Source organism: Crassostrea angulata, unplaced genomic scaffold, assembly GCF_025612915.1.
Source record: "Crassostrea angulata isolate pt1a10 unplaced genomic scaffold, ASM2561291v2 HiC_scaffold_59, whole genome shotgun sequence".
NCBI lineage: Eukaryota > Metazoa > Mollusca > Bivalvia > Ostreida > Ostreidae > Magallana > Magallana angulata.
In genome coordinates, this window is record NW_026441614.1 from 198,345 (window position 1) to 217,500 (window position 19,156).

The following is a 19,156-nucleotide window of genomic DNA, read 5'->3' on the forward strand; positions in this document are numbered from 1 at the left end:
CAAGAAGATAAATTTAATCCCAAATTAATTTATTAATGTATGTCATTTCTTCTTTAAAGTCGCTATATATAAATAACATTGCAGGTGGTGACTGTTGGATAGTTTCATTTGTTCATGTTTTGTACATTGCAGAGCGATACATCTAACTTTCTAAAACACGAAACACGGGGTGATTCGAAATACCCGCAAAAAAAACTATACGAGCATAAACTTGGATGGGCGTTATTCTTTAGAAAAAGCACGATTTCATAGAAATGATTATTAAAACGAACAAGGAATTGCTTACCAATCTAGCAAAGCCATTCTTTGTCTGTCTGTCTGTCTGCATATCTAACACACATTAAATATAAATTTCTTTTTTTTGGTGAATTTCTTAAACTGATCATTATAAACCCTTACAGCTGCAGCCAGCAATACCCGCCTTTTGACCACTAACACATTTGCGGTTTACCAATTAATTAGTTTCTGAAAATTATCTGCTATTGATGACAATGATTGTTACAAAAATACCGTATGAATGATGCATATATACAGGCTCTAAAACTATGTAAGTTGGTTATATAAAGTCGGTTAAAAACATTTGGTGTTATGATTAATTACACGTATAGTTTACGGTTGATCTAACATAGTTTGTACATGGTCAGTAAATCCCATACGTTGCGAGAGCGAATCAAGATGTTTTAAGAATAAATGTCCTCATTATTTGGGGGAAAAAACTTAGTACTGCTATTTAGACAATATACTTTCGTGTTAACTATTTGATAATTTCGTCCCATCAACGGAAGATGTTTGGTTCCGTTTTTCACAATTTGAGGGAAACTCTGGTGTTAAAAACATGATTAAGTTTGCATTGCATGTCATAAGGTTAGCAAAAAATACGATGATTTATGAAGTCAACCTACTTTAACTCTCTGTCTGTCTGTCTGTCTCTGTCTGTCTGTCTGTCTGTCTCTCTCTCTCTCTCTCTCTCTCTCTCTCTCAGGATTAAAGATAGATTTATTTTCTTATCGTGGAATTTATATCTCATATACATGTATATGCAAAGAAATAAGAGATGTATGCGTTAGACCTTATAGAACTATTTACAGTTTCAATGATTAAACAATTCACAGTGTTGTAATCATATAGAAGAGATCCATATACATATGACACTGAATGTGCAACGCGGCATACAGCACAGTGAATTGTTATTCAATATTTTACAACGCTGGTCTTATTGAAGATATAATCCTAGCTATTACCTTGATCGACAACGATCGGTTTTGTATTTGGCATATGGATAATGTATTGGTATACATCAGATAAAATCGAGCCACTTGAAAGCAAAGACACATTATTAAATACGTATTCTGATACTTTAATTTTTTTTATTAACAAGTGCCATAAGTGCATTTTCTAATAAACTTTTACACAGAACCAACTTTTTTTCAACAATTAGAATATCGTTAAACATGTATCCGTGGATTGTGGTAAATGATTGACAGGATAAGAAAGTAATTATTTTAAAAACTGCACGTATTTGTGAAAGCTTGGGAACATGCTTCATTAATGAAGTAATTCATAGTTTTTGAAAGACGTGGTTTTCTTGGGGGGTGGGGGAATGGCATATCGTCTTATTTGAAATGACAGAGAAAAGGATAAAAAGTCATTGTTTTCGATAATAACATAAGAAATTATCAATTAAACACAAAACTGCATCCCGCAACGCTTAAAAAAATGGTATGGCGCGTTGTGTCAGATTGTTACGTCAAAACATGAATTTGATAACGTCATGCTTGGCACTGAAGCGTAATAGCGTCTTTTTTGACGTGGCAGCGAAAGGGTTAAATGATTTATTAAATGATAGGAAATGAAGATACGCGCATTGATGAAGTTTTCCGGTCAATTTTTTCTTTGATACGTCGATCAATAGAAAAATTATTATTTTCATTTCTTAATAATATCTAGTTAAATAATCGCCTCCGATTTGTTGAATAGTAAACGATGACGTAAATAACTCTTCGCGACTCCAAAACAAGGTGACGTCACGATAGACAGTCAGTCAAGGCAAGTAAACAACGGACGTGCAATGCGACGGTTTGCTATCAAAACGGATATAAGGATTTGCGAATTACTGTGAAGTAAAATCAGGTGGAACATCTGTAACCCCAAATACAAAGTTATCTCTCTTTGTTTGACCAAATCATTCAAATTTAATAAAAATATACATAAATGTTTACATTTTTGTAAAAAAAATAACTTTAATTAGACAATTTTCCAAAAATACATTTCATACACAGGCAAACGCCACAGGATGCACACCACGTTCTAATTTTGCTCTTGCAGATGACGCAAACTTTTCTTTTTCTGCCTAGAAATCAGATGACAAAATGTTGTTATTGTTAGGTTTGTCGTTATTTACATGTACCTGCTGCATGAACATAATTATACCAGAGTATTATAATTAATTATTTTTTATATCGATTTTAAGGGTGTTTACCATCAAGTTGTTCTATGAAGTGCCGCTCTGTCAGTCTTGCTTGAGCGGACAGACTTGGCCTTCCAGCAAGGCGCCTGGGTTGCCTAAAATGTCCAACAAGTCCCAAGCAAACTCCCATTTGAAAGTCCATCCTGTTCATTTTATTCCGTAGACCTCTATTTTGCCTCTATATGATGTACGCATTGACTGAAAAAAAAATCAGTAAGCTTTACTGTATTGTGATTTGTGATTATTAAAGTAAATGGCCGGGTTGGCAAGTTGTTGCCAATGTTATACTACAATAGAACTTAAATTTATCTGTATACATATAACATTACATGTGCGCCAACCATAGCATTATTTGTGATCTGTATAGCGAGTTTTTAAATCATTTTTTGTTTCCGTTAAATTTCTGTTAAATACTGCCGTTTAATCGCATGAAATCGGAGACATAAATATCATGTCTCTGATGTAATATTAAAGTATACACAATATATTAAAAGGATATTATAATAATATAAGGATGGTTATTGCAAAATTGAAAATCAGTAAATCGAAGTGAGTTTTGATCAATTATCTGGTTTGTCGCATCAATACGAAGATATGCATTAAAAATGTGTTTGCTTTGTACATATTTAGTCTGCAATGATTAAGTCCATGCACATGTCGCCTGATGACTTTTGACCCCCGTATATACATGTAGGTAACGCCTTCAAGATTCTCTTAGATTCACGGATTTTACGCCCATACAACTGTTTGATTGAAACGTACAATTTACCACATTCTAAAAATCTTTATCACTATACTGTTCTTATAATAGCAGTTTGAGAACATGGGATTTTGTTTAACTTATAATGGATATAGATACAGTGTATAGACTGTTGTGGGCTTTTAACTCAGGTGTTAGCCCGGTGATTTTTTATTTTGCTTTAAAAAGTTGATTTGTAGTATGAGACCTACAAATAACTCTCAAAAGGAGGTTGAACAGGATCCGTTTCCACATTTTGTTGGACCTTATGTCAGGATCATAGAGCTCCAAACTTTTGTCGGACAGGTCGACACCACCCATCTTTTGGTTGTACATGCAGTTGACTGCCGGTATTTGGATTTCAACTCTCCGGGCATTCTGTGTCGCAATAACGCTGTAATATATATACTCACATAAATATCCTTTATTGAAACAGTTTTATGAATGGAATGCGTATGAAGCTGTTTTATTATGAATTATAAATTTGATGAATTATTTTACTCTTTAAAATCACCATAATCATCTAATGATATATAGTATAAATTTACTTGGGCTGGGATAGCGTGGACATAAATGTTACGGTTTTCCGGTCACCATAAGAAAGTGCCATAATGGGTCCGCTTTGCTTTACCAGTGACTCTCCACGCTGCAACTTTAAATTCTTCAAAGACTTGGGCATCTCTTTTCTGTAGACCCTGACAGTGCCAGTCATGTAGGTGTCTTTATCAAAGAGGGTAGAGCAGAGAGCCGGGCTCTTGAAATAGTTGTCACACACGAGATGGTGATATCTGTACAAATATGGTTCCATCAGTTGCATCACCACCTCATACCCTACACCGTGGACACTCCTAGCTGCACCACCCTGTCTACCTATTGACAAATTATTTACAGAAAATACATTAAGGGGGGGGGGTGTCATTTTTGCGATTTGACAACAAACTCTGTTTGTTGGATTTGTCACGGTGTGACATTCAATCTTTCGGACTATTTCTAATTATTGTGTAAATTAACTTTTTCTGACTTTGTGTTAATTGCTACAAAAACTTTTCATCTATTTCGACAACTGTTTTATAAACGTTATAAATTCCGCGCAGCATTAATCCCACCTGAGGCACAATCAGTGATGGACAGCTAATCTTTTAATTGACTTCTGTCTATGTTTATTGACACTTAAGCTTCTTTCATCTTATTAATCCTTTTATGTACATGCTGCTAAAATGTCCCCAGTTACTCAATAGCTGTTTGATAATTGATTTACTTACATCTGTACTTATTATGTTAATCCTTCATTGTGTTGTTCCATTGTTCATTATATATTATTCTGAATTGTAAAATATGGTCAGTTGGAATCAGACCTTTGGTGCTGATACATACCAAACTCACGTAAAAGTATATTTCATGTAAAGTCTATATAAAAGTCTGAATACTAAAACGCGTGTTGGCTTGTCTGAGGTTTCATGAGGCTGGGTCCAACAACAAGAGAATAAGCTCACGGTTGGCCCAGTGTTAGTCCTGTACGGGAGAAAGCGCCCCGTAATATTTGGTGGATAAACCTAAGGGTAACGACACCCGGGACTGCTACATATATTTTGTAGTAGTCAGATCCTGGACCTCTACAACAGTTTAGCGAGTTTCCCCAGATTCAGAGTCTACAGATGAAGAAGACGATTTAAACTAGATACAACATGGAATATTCTTTCCGACCGCAGTGGAGACAGAAGAAGTTCAGCTTCCCCTCATGTCAGCATCCAGTGTGCGGAAGGTGCGGAAACGTGCATCCCAACGTTTTATGTTTCGCGTTCAACCAGAAGTGTTACCGATGTCACAGAATTTGACATTATTCCAGAATGTGTTTTACACAGATGAAGAAACCAACAAAATGTGTTGAAAAGGAAGCAGTTTTGGGTCGTAAAGAGACGCGAGACATGAAACGACTGTGCAAATATCTTGAAAACAAACGTACTTTGAGAGAATTGCCGTTTAATTCAATTCGTAACAATCAATTTCATTCTTTGTTTGATACCTCAAGTATTCTACGAACTGAGCTACACAACATTAAGATTCAGCTACGCAAGTCCGATCAACTTACGAAGAGTATGGCTGAAAATCTACAAAGTGCTAAGTCTGAGAATGCAAGACTTCAAAGTGAAAATACGGATTTGAGAACAAAGCTCCAAGAAAACTCGAAACGTTCTGACATTGATATGTATGTGAAGAAAATTCAAAAATTAGAAGCAGAGGCACACGGTGATAAAGTACTCATGGATTTAATGCAGAGGAAACTAAAAGATATCGGGAGTGAACATTCTCAATATGTAATGAAAATTCAAACAGAGGCTTATGATACAATCAAACAGCTGAGGGAACAAAACAACGCCCTGCTGCAGACCATTTGGGTATTGGAATGTGATAACGAACATCTAGAAGCCGTGTTGCATGATAAAAAACTTGACCGCCGATTTCAACAACACAGGCAGCAAAGGAGACAACAACGCGGCTACCGTCGATGATAAAAATTCAAAACACGAGGACGTGTTTTACGCGGACGCGAAGCATGTGTCACGGTGTGACATTCAATCTTTCGGACTATTTCTAATTATTGTGTAAATTAACTTTTTCTGACTTTGTGTTAATTGCTACAAAAACTTTTCATCTATTTCGACAACTGTTTTATAAACGTTATAAATTCCGCGCAGCATTAATCCCACCTGAGGCACAATCAGTGATGGACAGCTAATCTTTTAATTGACTTCTGTCTATGTTTATTGACACTTAAGCTTCTTTCATCTTATTAATCCTTTTATGTACATGCTGCTAAAATGTCCCCAGTTACTCAATAGCTGTTTGATAATTGATTTACTTACATCTGTACTTATTATGTTAATCCTTCATTGTGTTGTTCCATTGTTCATTATATATTATTCTGAATTGTAAAATATGGTCAGTTGGAATCAGACCTTTGGTGCTGATACATACCAAACTCACGTAAAAGTATATTTCATGTAAAGTCTATATAAAAGTCTGAATACTAAAACGCGTGTTGGCTTGTCTGAGGTTTCATGAGGCTGGGTCCAACAACAAGAGAATAAGCTCACGGTTGGCCCAGTGTTAGTCCTGTACGGGAGAAAGCGCCCCGTAATAGTTTCATTAGCATTGTATGATATAAAAGATTTAAGGTATGTAAAGTATACCAGTGTTCCGTAGCAATTAATACAGACAGGAAAGCAAGCTAAACGCGATTATATCTCTAACGTATATAAAAGATCCAAGTTAATAACCAGTTTTGTTGAGAAGATGTAAAACAAGAGGGGGAAAACGTAAATTTTCTTAACTTTTGAGCATTAAAAAAGGCGAAACGTTATATTAAAACACCCATAAAAGGAATCAACACAGAAAATTATAACCCCGAATTTGTACAATATTCGGTATTTTCCTTATCAAGAGATTACGAGATTTCTTGGGAATAACTTTTTATTAGCCCAACATTCGCTGTATTTTCCACATTCAGTTCAGTTAATAGCATAACAATATTATATAAATAGTGCCTGTTTGGGAGGGTAACAGTTGAAATTGACACCCCGAGAAAACTATTGTCAACCGACGCGAAGCGGAGGTTGACAATGGTTTTCGATGGGTGTCAATTTCAACTGTTATCCTCCCAAACAGGCACTATTTATTTTGTTATACTGAATGTCTTAATTTTTTAAGAAAATTTTACTGCTTTTATATAGGAATAACGTGAATTCTACAGCGAACCGTACGCGCATAACTTTCGCGCATGTAACATTTTTTAATGTTACCCGTTGCTAAGTGCGTTGCCAACGCTGAGGGTAATAGAAAATATTATTAACTGCGTCTTAACCAATCAGATTTCAGTATTTAACATGAAAGTATAACAACATTTATTACTCCCCCCTCTAAATATTTAGCACGCATACTTTCTCCAATCAGAAAATATTTCTATATTCCTAAACTGACCACCGCTGAAGTAAACTCTCATTTATTCCCATGCGCTAATCTGTTTATTGTTAAGTAATCACATTATCTCTATTATTGACCAGTATGCATGTAAATGGACGCCATTGGTCTTCAATCATCACTTTCGATTATTTCAAGAATAATTTCCTACGGCTTCAATCTTATTAAAATCAGATGTTAGATCCACCCGCTTACTCGCTAGTAAGCAATATGATTTAACATCTAATAACAATTATATTGCTAAAGCTACATTTGATTGCTTTGATGTTCTATTTCTTTGTTACAGTTAAGAGGTTCGATATAAACTTTATTTCACATTCTATCACATCAAAGTCAGGAGGAATTCCATAAGAAACAAGAAGAGTCAATTTACCAACAAGTTAAAACTATAAAAAATATTCTCAACATGTAAAATAAACTTTTTTTCATGGTTATAAATTCGTTAAAAATGTTGAAAATGGAATTAGAGATGATTTTAATAAATTGTTGATTGAATATTCAGTAACCTGCATATAACTGTATTGCAGCATTGTAGCCTGTGTCCGACTCTGCTAAAACAACCAACTTCGCACCCCACTGATGTGATTTTTTCGCCGGCACATACTGCACAATGTTGTTTCTACCCTTTATAAATTCAAAAACATTTCATGTGTTTATTGTTGAATCGTAATTCGACTATATGTTAATGAAGTGTTTCATTATATTACTGAATTTTATAACCTTTAAAGATTAATAAAGAAACATTTACATTACATCTAAAGCATGTAGATAGAATATCTAATTCAAATCGTATTCTTTGTAAATTGTACATGTATATTTTGCCATTGATATACCGGTATGTTGTTAATGTGAATGTAAACCTTAAATCCGACCATGCTTTTATCAATGGTTAAATTCAGAGCCAAGTCAAAGGCCTTTGGAAATGTTTCATTTAAAAGATCAAGAATTGGTCGAAATTTGTGTGATGGATCGTAATTCTCATCTCCACGTGGCATTTGTGTTAAATTATTATTGTAGTGAAGAAATTTGGATAGAATTTGAACTATGTCCCGCGTCATGACTTCTGCAAATCCAGGAGTGCGAAAAAGATATGATTGCTCAGATTCCTGCCAATATGCCTCAATGCTAGGCTTTCGTACAATTCCCATTGATAGATACAAGCCTAGGTAGGCGGACATCTCTGCAACATTTGTGTCGTGCCATTTTAGAGTTCTTGAAAATGGCTTAGGGTTGTACTGCGGATTTGACAAAAACTGATTTGCATATATATTTGTTTACTCAACAAGAAATTCAATAAGATTCCTGCCTTCGTCTGGAGCTATAAGTTTGTGGAAATAATCCACAGGGGGAGCATCATTCACCGGAGGGTTCACAGGACCCATATGGCGAGAGAAGGGATTAATTTCATGTGGGTATTCAAAGTTTTCAACATACCGTACATTTGTCCATCATCGGTCAACAACTGGAACGTCATCATCATCATCATCATCATCATCATCATCATCAGTTTCAGATTCGTCAAAAACTACTTAAAAATTGGATTCGTTTTCCGAAGCGGAATCAATGTTTCTCCAAAAACGCCGTTGAAATGACGTAATTTTTTGAAATTCTGAGTAAATCTTAATGCCTCTTTTGTTCGTTAAAATCAATTTAATAACATTCAAAAGAAATGTTTTTAGTACGTTAAATTATTGCATGCATTGCAGTTTTGATGATTTCATATAATTTAAAAATGATTTTATTCGTCATATTAAATTGTTTTAAATGTGTTTGCTTTATAATTTGATTAAATAATTGATATGTCGGCTTTGTTTTCCATTTAATATACAAATATATCACAAAAAGAATAACTTTGTTTTTCGTAATTGAAGTCTAGCGGCGATGTATATATTTTTTTTAATTTTTGGATTTATTTTATATTACGAATAAACACACATGTACCTTAAAAACTCAACACTTTTACATATAAAATACATTGAGAACATTTAAAAAATATATATTTCAGAACCAGACATTGCTATTATTTCAAAATTGCACAAAATTACGCCATATAACGCCCATATAACACCATAAACAAATTGACGTTAAAAAGGACATATATGTCCCTCCCGCAGCCAGAGGGTTAAGTTAGACGGCTAGACAATGTTATCGTTCTCAGTCCTTTGCTTCCGACGCCACTGACCCGTAACCCTGTGTTGTCATGGTGTTGGTCTAACCGATGTGCAGTAAAATCTCACCTTCTTCCACAAAACAGGCACCGAAAATTTAAGTGACCTCTGATTTCTACAAATAACAAATTGATTTGATTGCGTCCGGTCGTATTTGATCAGTTCCTAATAATCAAAGATTGATTCCGTGTAACTTCATTTTTTTTAAATATTTTTTCAAACAATTGTAGGATTAGATATTAAGATATTCACTGATAAAATACATTGGACAAAACATGACAAAATCGATTTGTAGTGATATCACAGAAAAAGACACTGAACTGTGTAAATATGAGAGTTTATTGCGTTACATGAAAAGTTATATATATGCGCGTCGTGTGTGTGTATTGAGTTCCGCCGTGGAGATTCACAGATATAATTCACTTTTTCTGGATTTTCCGTCTTCAAGAACTATGGACGGTTCCAAGTGGATTGTGTATAGAGTGCGGTTTTTTTTCACATTTTTAATTTTTCTTGGTAAATAAATAATTTAAAAAAATCGCATGGAGCTTATTGGTCAACTTAAAGTTCGTGTTATTTTTAATGTTAAATTTAATTCCGGCGGTCACAATTGTTATTCATTAAAAGAAAATTTCGTAAGCATCACGAAATACATGGATATACGGGTCTAGTACACGGGAAAGTTGATGAATACATAAGAGTTATCTCCCTTATACCACAGAAGTAACAATTGACACTGCTTCGACGGCAAAATAACCGGGAATAAACAACATATACCGAAATATCAACCTCATGAGAGGGGGAGAGAGAAAGACAGACAGACAAATACACAGACAGACATAGACGATGGATAAGTATATTTGCCGGGGAGGGGGGGGGTGGTCTGAGACATATTTTGGAGATTTTATTTTATATAGTTAATAAAATTATATTTCCCGGGGGGATGGGATCGGGACCCTTTCTCCCCCTTCACCACATATGTGAAGTTATTAATATTGAATTTTCCGGGGGCGGGGCGGCGGACCCCCTCTCCCCCTCTAGATTCATACATAATCAAGGAGTGTCGCATAATGAAATTCGAATGTTACTGTGTTTGATCCACGGTAAACAGGCAGCTGGTAAGTGACGGAGTCTGGAAGTGTATATGTATACATTATGGTGGACATTACATTTTATGTGGAGTATATAATGATTAGGCATAGCCACCACTAGTAAACATATATACACATTAACGCCGCTGCTACAAATATCGCCATTGGGCTATCAAGACTAACGCTGGCGCGCTATCACGCACGCTGGCGGTCGAACTGTTACACAACACGCTCATACAGCTTTAAACATCACGCTATCGCGCTGATCAAACAATTTTCCGTAGCGCTTATTCAACGTTACACAACCCGACATCGCGCTTACACATTTACACAACTGGCCGTTGCGGTAACACGAGTTCAAATAATGCGCTATCGCGCAAACACAAGTCAACTCAACATGCTATAGGACAAACACAACTTCACACAAAACGCCTGTGCGATAAGATAATTTTGAAGAAGAAATATGATGTTATATCTCATTTACTGGGAGTGCACTGGTAATCTCTTTAAACGGCATTGTTCAATTATCAGTTTTTCAAGTCCCGGACAACGAATAGTAATCGAGTTTAATTAAGTATTTAGTTTACGAGTACTACAGCTAGCCTCGATCACGTCCACCCCACCAAGAGGTCGGAAATTACTTTACCGTCAACATCAGTCTTCTTTGTAACATGTATGTACGTTAATTAATGTAAACTGCTGCCATAGTTGAGATTCGTCAAATTAAATAGTATTTGTTCACTGAAATTAATACTGCACAGTGGCGTCGGAAGCAAATTGAAAGTGGGGGGGGGGGGGCTAGACTAATCCTCAGAAATCTTGACAAAACTCAATTCCCAAAATCATGAAAATCCTAATCCGTAATCCATTGGGGGGGGGTATACCTATAGTTCAAAATAAATTTCTTACCAACCAATTTTTTTCCCCAAATCATGAAATTTCTAATCCAAGGCTGAAGCCCCTAGTATGCTATGTGCCTAATGGTTAGGTCTAACTTTGCAAAAAAAAAAGCCCCCCCCCCCCCCAGTTCCGACGCCTATGCTGCACACCTACACGTAGATCATGGCCATGAGCGCGCCTCACCGAACCGTTACTTCTACGCCTACATTCCCTCATCTCGTGTACACGACGAATTGAAGTTATATACTACCCCCCCCCCCCCCCCGATGGAATTTTGAAGATTTTAGGAAAGTTTAAATTTCCCTTTTTTTTTTTTTTTGCTTGTCAAGATTTTTTGGATGAGTCTGCCCCCCCCCCCCCCCCCCCACTTTCAAAAACGATGCTACCGTCCCGATTTATGCTGACAAATTAATGTTATTTCATGACAGCTTCAGTTAGCAGGCACGTCAAGGGTCAAGGGAAACAACCCACTCCAACCAATCCATCGGTAATCACAACTAGATTTTCCCTCTGCTCCTCGTTTTCCCAGGGAAGCATTTGTTTACAATCGTACATTGAACATGTATGTACATGTACAGCTAAAACGATGTTTTATGTCTCTTTTAAAATATACAGAAAAAAATCATATTAAGATGATTGGAAGCCGATACCGGCTATAAGTTGGTTTTACAGAATCCCCGAAGGAAACTTATTTTAAAAACGGCAGTTTTCGTGTAATGGTTTCTCTTAGTTGGTTCGTTCTAACCCCCCCCCCCTTCTTTGTGTACTTTTTGTTTATCCGTGCCCAATTTCTCCATCCGTCTGAACGCCATCTCTGTCTCTCTCTCTCTCTCTCTCTCTCTCTCTCTCTCTCTCTCTCTCTTTGTTTTCAAGCTGGGTCGGAGGCTTCTGTGGGCATTTTAGTACTAAAAGTTTTTAGGGGAGGGGGTCTGTCCAGATCTCCGCTTGTGCATAAACAATTAACTTTTTGCGACCCCCTCTTCATTTTTTTTTCTGGAAAATACCATACCTGGTGTCGTCACACCGAACACCACGTGACTGCAGTGGCGGTTAGTAGTTACAAGTCATCAGATCGCGATTGGACGTGGAGAAATCACACAAGGATCAAAGATGGTAAGACATATTTGATTTAATTTTTGTGGGATTTCTTGAAAATAGTTATTACGTATAGGTTTCGCCAAATGAGGAAGATAAATACTAGTTCTTAAAACTGCGTTCCATGTGCGGATCAAGAGAAGTTTCGGCAAAGTATAGGTTAGATACCAGAAAAAGGTTTCGGACATCCCTAGGCCTGGTAAATGATTTTTTAATCGCCCCTCCCATCCCCGCTCTCGGTTTAAAAAATCCTGAGCAGCGCAAGTGTTCAATTTGAACGCCATTTTTATTTTTTATATTGAATCAAATAAAGGACACTTCGAACAGAGAAGTAACCCCGGCAGACTTTGCATGAACTGCGCATGCTTGTGCAGTCTCTCGGCATCGTTCGACCAACGTGCACCGTCTGTGGATCAAGGGTGAACCAAGGGGAAATGTGATTTTTTTTATTTATTTTATTTTTTTTGGGGGGGGGGGGGGTTGGGTGGTGACTGACTCAGCTTCAACATAATAGAGAAAAGTAACAGTATGTTTAGTCATCTGCAGGATGACACATTAAATGAATTTATAATAATAAGAATAGTACAAAAAAGGGAAATTTTGAAAACAATATAGAAAGTATAACATTCCAAGTATACACATGTATTTGAACTAAACAAGTACATGTGATTGAAGAGGCCATTTTGTTTGAACAAATATAATATGGTTAATGTTTTTATCCTAATTATTTTTTTGTATTATATGATGTACATAAAATTTGAGACATATATTCATCTCTGTGATTCTAATTCTCTCTCTCTCTCTCTCTCTCTCTCTCTCTCTCTCTCTCTCTCTGAATTCAGACATGCTTCATTAGAACATGTTGTTGAGTCTGTGTTTCGAGCGATATTCCAAGGACTGCCTCTCATCAGAAATCCATGGTTTTTATTTTCAACTGCATGTACAATTAATTAATCTGATCTGATCAGTTTTACATAGAGCATAATGTTTTTTATTATACTTTCACGTTAAATGCTGAAATCTGATTGGTTTAGAGGCAGTTGATAATCACTTCTATTACCCTCAGCGTTAGCAACACACTTAGCAACGGGTAACACAACGAATTGCTACATGCGCATAAATTATGCGCGTACGGTTTGCCATAGAAAATGCTTTTTTCAGCGAGTTTTAACTAATGTAATTGAAATAAAAGTCTATTAACGTAGATGGAGTTATCTTCAGAACCACAATTTAACAATGAAATTTATTTAATCTTGATCAATATTTCAATTTGTTTAAATTTAATTTGCATTAAATTTTGCACAAGTTCAAATACAGTTTTAAGGTAGGCCCCTACTCAGGATTGTTGTGGTTAAAGTAATGATGTTTTTCAGTAGAATAATACCTTACGTAATAAAAAAGCTCCAATAATACATGTCTTAACTATTTACTTTTACCACTAGAATCTCCAGAAGATGCATACCCCCTTCTTCGATTACATGATTTCAACCAAAACCATTATTTGGCTCATATTAAAAAAATATCAAAGCAAAACAAAGATTTAAATGTTTTAATTATTCATTAAATATGTAAAAAAGTAATAACATGTGTGATTATCATTATTTGATTGATTAAAATTGAATTTTGAAATGAAATGTTACAAAAATCTAATGAAAAATTCTATGGTCAAAACACCATTTTTTAAACTTTAAAATATTAGATTTATGTCTACTGCAACTAAAAAGCAAAAAAAAAAAATATAGGACTTCACATGCTTCTTTTTTTCTACAACCTTTAGAACACATATATACCCCCTTATCAAATGCAGCAAAAAATATTAACAGTACATAAGAAAACAGCATTTTATTTCTTTGCTTTGATAAACCCTAAAATTCTTCTTTCAAAAGTACATGTATTGAGTACAAATTAATTTTTTTTAATAAACAGTACCTTTCCTCTGCATATATAGACACAAACGTACTAAAATCTTAGTACAAAAATTCACGATTTCCAACTTTTTGACTCAATAAGATCAAAACCTTTATAAACTTGTAGACATTATTTGCACTTGACTGCTTCTATCAAATTCAGAATTATCAATTAAACATTAAAAATTAGGCCAAAAAATGGTAAATCAGAACAAATATCGTTTTTGATTTTAAAGCTTATATCTGCTAAATTGATGATGCGTCTGAGTACGGATGACCACTTTAAAACAGCTTTTTGTTTCGATTAGAAATTATCATAATTATAAGCATCCTGAACACTGAAATGTAAAATATATTCTATAATTGTTAATTGGTCAACAGCTGTACAGCTCACAGACACATACAAGACAATTGATACACATGTTTATACCTGTATACATATAACGGGTCACTTGGACACAAAAAAGGATAACAAGAGCATGCATTCCTGATATATTAATTCACCTAACATGATGAATTCTTTTATATTTGGTGTTGACAATAGTTGAATTAATCTAAAAAAAAACCAGGGTTTTTACTACGGTAAAGCTTCTCAAAGAATTTTTCTTTTAAAATACAATTTAAAATATTACTTTGACCCCTATTACTTACCCAACATAACAAGCCTTAGAGTACTCTCTTTCTCCAAGTCTTTTTCTACCTCTATTTTTCTCTCTTATCTCATAATTAAGCTTGAAATACTTCTTCTCAGATGTTGTTATTCCTTTTACAAACCAGGGTTTGCAGAAAAAAATTATTGTGCTTGTAAATTATGTCCCCTTTGAAGAAGAGAGGCCATATTGCTTTGCTGCTGTCTGTCTCTCCATCGGTTGGAATGTCGGTCGGTCGCTCCACCAACATTTTCTGTTCATCTTCTTCAAAGGATGGATATATTTAGATGAAACTTAATATACAGGTTTATCATGATAATATCTAGGTCAAATAAAATATTGGGTATCATTAAGCATTTTCCGACAGAGTAATGCCCCTTGGACATAGAAAAAATTCCAATTATTTGCAGTTTCTTGTCATTTGCATTGCAGAGAATGCACATATTGAGATGAAATTTGCTATACATGTTTTTCAAGATAATATCTAGGCCAGGTTTAATTATAGGTACGATTGAGCAATTTTCACCAGAGTTTTGCCTCTTGGATGTAAAAAACCAATTAATTTGCAGTTTTTTTGCTCATTTTCTTTGCAGATGTTTCAATTTTTTGCAGTTTCTATTCATTTTCTTCACAGATGTTTCAAAAGGATGGGGGCATAAGTGTTTTACAAACATCTCTTATCATATTCATATTGATGTTAATTTTGTATTGCAATGTTTGTCGTAAAGGCATCATCTGCGCTCTTAGTCATGCAGGGATATAAAACAGTAATATCACATAACAGCCTTATTTATCATTGACTACATGCTATTTAGACAGTACATAATAAATTGAACATTTCATTTAGTCTAACAATAATAAATATATTAAAATAGCATGATCACTGTATAAGATTTGTGCTTGTGCACTGTGATGAGGCTATGTGTGTTAAAATTTACAGGAAACTGAAGGTTGCTGATTTCCATAATGCAAACATAAGGGGAAATAAAATAACTGACTCTAAATATTTAAACAATGTATAGCTTTCTTTGGTGAATCGCTAGGAATATAAAGGGGGTGACATTGCAGAAAAAGTACATAACCTGCATTATCTGAGGTGTGAATTGTATTATTTGTAGAATGCCAATTGGAGGCAAAAATTGACAACAGTCATGGAAATGTCAGCCGCAAAGAAGCGAAAACCCCCAGAAATCAATAGGCGTGTCCTCCCAGGAGGGGTGTTGATTGAAGACCTCCGCCCGGGTAACGGGTCAAAGGCAGAGGAGGGAGACAAGGTAATGTAACATTCATTGTACACAGTGTAATATGTAATACTTACTGTGAACAATGTATAATACTCTGTGTACACAGTGAACAATGTATAATACTATTTGTACACAGTGAACAATGTAATGTAATACTATTTGTACACAGTGAACAATGTAATGTAATACTCTTTGTACACAGTGAACAATGTAATGTAAGAACATTAGAGGGTATTTAGGAAGTCGCAAAATAATCAAAAACAAAACACAACAAAAAACAGGGCTTTGTTTGTAATATCTAAAGACTTGCTCAATGAAGTGTAATGTAAAATCTACTACATGTATTAAATTGTGACTAAGATGATGTCTCTAATGTGAAATGAATATTTTCTTCTACCCTTATGCATGTTTTTCTTCCTCATTTTGTTGTAACTCCTATAAAGACCACTTTTGAGTTTTGAATAATAATAAATAAAGAAGGACTAAACAATAAGTGAACACTGACCATGAATGACCGGTGAGGGCAAAGTGAACAGTGAGTGTGAATTGAGCAGAGAGCACAAGTGAACACACAATAGCAAAGTTAGCTCACGGAAATATAGGAATTAAAAGTTGAATGTTTCAGGGACTCTACTGATGATGAAAACAAGGTGCCTAATGCAATATAAAAGGAGTTCTATCTGAGCTGTGACATAAGTCTCCAGTTCATACCTTTAAGTATTTAGCCGTTCTTTAGATCACTTTCAGACAAATTTCCTTTAAAAAGCAGGTATATATGTATTTTTACTTATTAATTTTAAATCATATTATATGTAACAGGTATGCATCTGCAAAAAGACACTGCGTCAGACAGGAGAAAAGAAAAGTTTTAGAAGGATAATCAAAATAGAAAAAATCAGCTTCATTATTGGAAAAAGGGAAGTGTGTAGAAAGATGGAAAGCGGAGTTAAAGGTAAGAAAATGCCCTTGACCTTAAAACAGATTTGAAAGCTAAGAGAGAAACAGAATTGCTTACACATGTAAAAAATTGTAATCAGTGCTGTGTAATTAAGACATTGGTTTCATACCAACAAATAAAAAGGCGACAAATTGTTGACATTAGTTGCACAGATCTGAGATTGAGGGGTTGATCTCATTAGTTTCTAAGGTGAAAGAGTTGATGTGTAGTTGTCATTAGTAACACAGATGTAAGAATTAAAGTGTAGTTGTCATTAGTTACACAGATGTAATTGTTGATGTGTAGTTGTCATTAGTTACACAGATGTAACTGTTGATGTGTTGTTGTCATTAGTTACACAGATGTAATTGTTGATGTGTAGTTGTCATTAGTTACACAGATGTAAGACTTGAGGTGTAGTTGTCATTAGTTACACAGATGTAAGAGTTGAGGTGTAGTTGTCATTAGTTACACAGATGTAAGAGTTGAGGTGTAGTTTTCATTAGTTACACAGATGTAAGAGTTAAGGTGTAGTTGTTATTAGTTACACAGATGTAAGAGTTGATGTGTAGTTGTCATTAGTTACACAGATGTAAGAGTTATGTGCAGTTGTCATTAGTTACACAGATGTTAGAGTTGAGGTGTAGTTGTCATTAGTTACACAGATGTAAGAGTTGAGGTGTAGTTATCATTAGTTACACACATGTCAGAGTTGAGGTGTGGGTTGTCATTAGTTACACAGATGTAAGAGTTGAGGTGTAGTTGTCATTAGTTACACAGATGTAAGAGTTGATGTGTAGTTGTCATTAGTTACACAGATGTAAGAGTTGAGGTGTAGTTGTCATTAGTTACACAGATGTAAGAGTTGAGGTGTAGTTATCATTAGTTACACACATGTCAGAGTTGAGGTGTGGGTTGTCATTAGTTACACAGATGTAAGAGTGGAGGGGTTGTCAATAGTTACACAGATGTAAGAGTTAAAGTGTAGTTGTCATAAGTTACACAGATGTAAGAGTTGAGTTGTAGTTGTCATTAGTTACACAGATGTTAGAGTTGAGGTGTTGTCATAAGTTACACAGATGTAAGAGTTGAGGTGTAGTTGTCATTAGTTACACAGATGTAAGAGTTGGGTTGTAGTTGTCATTAGTTACACAGATGTAAGAGTTGAGGTGTAGTTGTCATTAGTTACACAGATGTAAGAGTTGAGTTGTAGTTGTCATTAGTTACACAGATGTAAGAGTTGAGGTGTAGTTGTCATTAGTTACACAGATGTAAGAGTTAAGGTGTAGTTGTTATTAGTTACACAAATGTAATAGTTAAGGTGTAGTTGTCAGTAGTTACACAGATGTAAGAGTTGAGGTATAGTTGTCATTAGTTACACAGATGTAAAAGTTGAGGTGTAGTTATCATTAGTTACACAGATGTAAGAGTTGAGATGTTGTCATTAGTTACACAGATGTTAGAGTTGAGGTGTAGTTGTCATTAGTTACACATATGTAAGAGTTGATGTGTAGTTGTCATTAGATACATATATGTAAGAGTTGAGGTGTAGTTGTCATTAGATACAGAGATGTAAGAGTTGAGGTGTTGTCATTAGTTACACAGATGAAAGAGTCGATGTGTAGTTGTCAGTAGTTACACAGATGTAAGAGTTGATGTGTAGTTGTCATTAGTTACACAGATGTAAGAGTTGAGGTGTAGTTGTCAGTAGTTACACATATGTAAGAGTTGAGATGTAGTTATCATTAGTTACACATATGTAAGAGTTGAGGTGTAGTTGTCATTAGATACATATATGTAAGAGATGAGGAGTAGTTGTCATTAGATACATATATGAAAGAGTTGAGGTGTAGTTGTCAGTAGTTACACAGATGTAAGAGTTGGGGTATATTTGTCATTAGTTACACAGATGTAAGAGTTGAGGTGTAGTTGCCATAAGTTACACAGATGTAAGAGTTGAGGTGTAGTTATCATAAGTTA

The 19,156-nt window shown here is 35.0% G+C and overlaps 2 protein-coding genes across 2 annotated transcripts; one reads left to right on the forward strand and one right to left on the reverse strand.

The window, feature by feature from the left end:
* Window positions 1-3,319: 3,319 nt before the first annotated feature.
* On the reverse strand, window positions 3,320-7,852 carry LOC128168862 (piggyBac transposable element-derived protein 4-like). The gene is made up of 3 exons (XM_052835018.1): window positions 7,691-7,852; window positions 3,755-4,076; window positions 3,320-3,600 (listed from the first exon to the last, which is right to left on the reverse strand). Exons 2-3 carry the CDS (start codon window positions 4,021-4,023, stop codon window positions 3,378-3,380), a joined length of 492 nt encoding a protein of 163 aa, XP_052690978.1. The 5' UTR covers window positions 4,024-4,076; window positions 7,691-7,852; the 3' UTR covers window positions 3,320-3,377.
* Window positions 7,853-12,408: 4,556 nt separating this feature from the next.
* Window positions 12,409-17,226, forward strand: LOC128168857 (uncharacterized). Its single transcript, XM_052835014.1, has 3 exons — window positions 12,409-12,456; window positions 16,114-16,269; window positions 17,059-17,226. The coding sequence occupies exons 1-3, from the start codon at window positions 12,454-12,456 to the stop codon at window positions 17,224-17,226; spliced, it is 327 nt and encodes a 108-aa protein (XP_052690974.1). The 5' UTR covers window positions 12,409-12,453.
* The last annotated feature ends 1,930 nt before the right edge of the window (window positions 17,227-19,156 follow it).

Excerpts from the sequence above, each read along its gene's own strand:
- LOC128168862 (XM_052835018.1), bottom strand. The coding sequence starts at position 4,023 with ATGCAACTGATGGAACCATATTTGTACAGATATCACCATCTCGTGTGT. Across the intron at positions 3,601-3,754 it reads TCCACGCTATCCCAGCCCAA|CGTTATTGCGACACAGAATG; the intron begins GTAAATTTATAC and ends TATATATTACAG.
- LOC128168857 (XM_052835014.1), top strand. Across the intron at positions 16,270-17,058 it reads AGGCAGAGGAGGGAGACAAG|GTATGCATCTGCAAAAAGAC; the intron begins GTAATGTAACAT and ends TATATGTAACAG.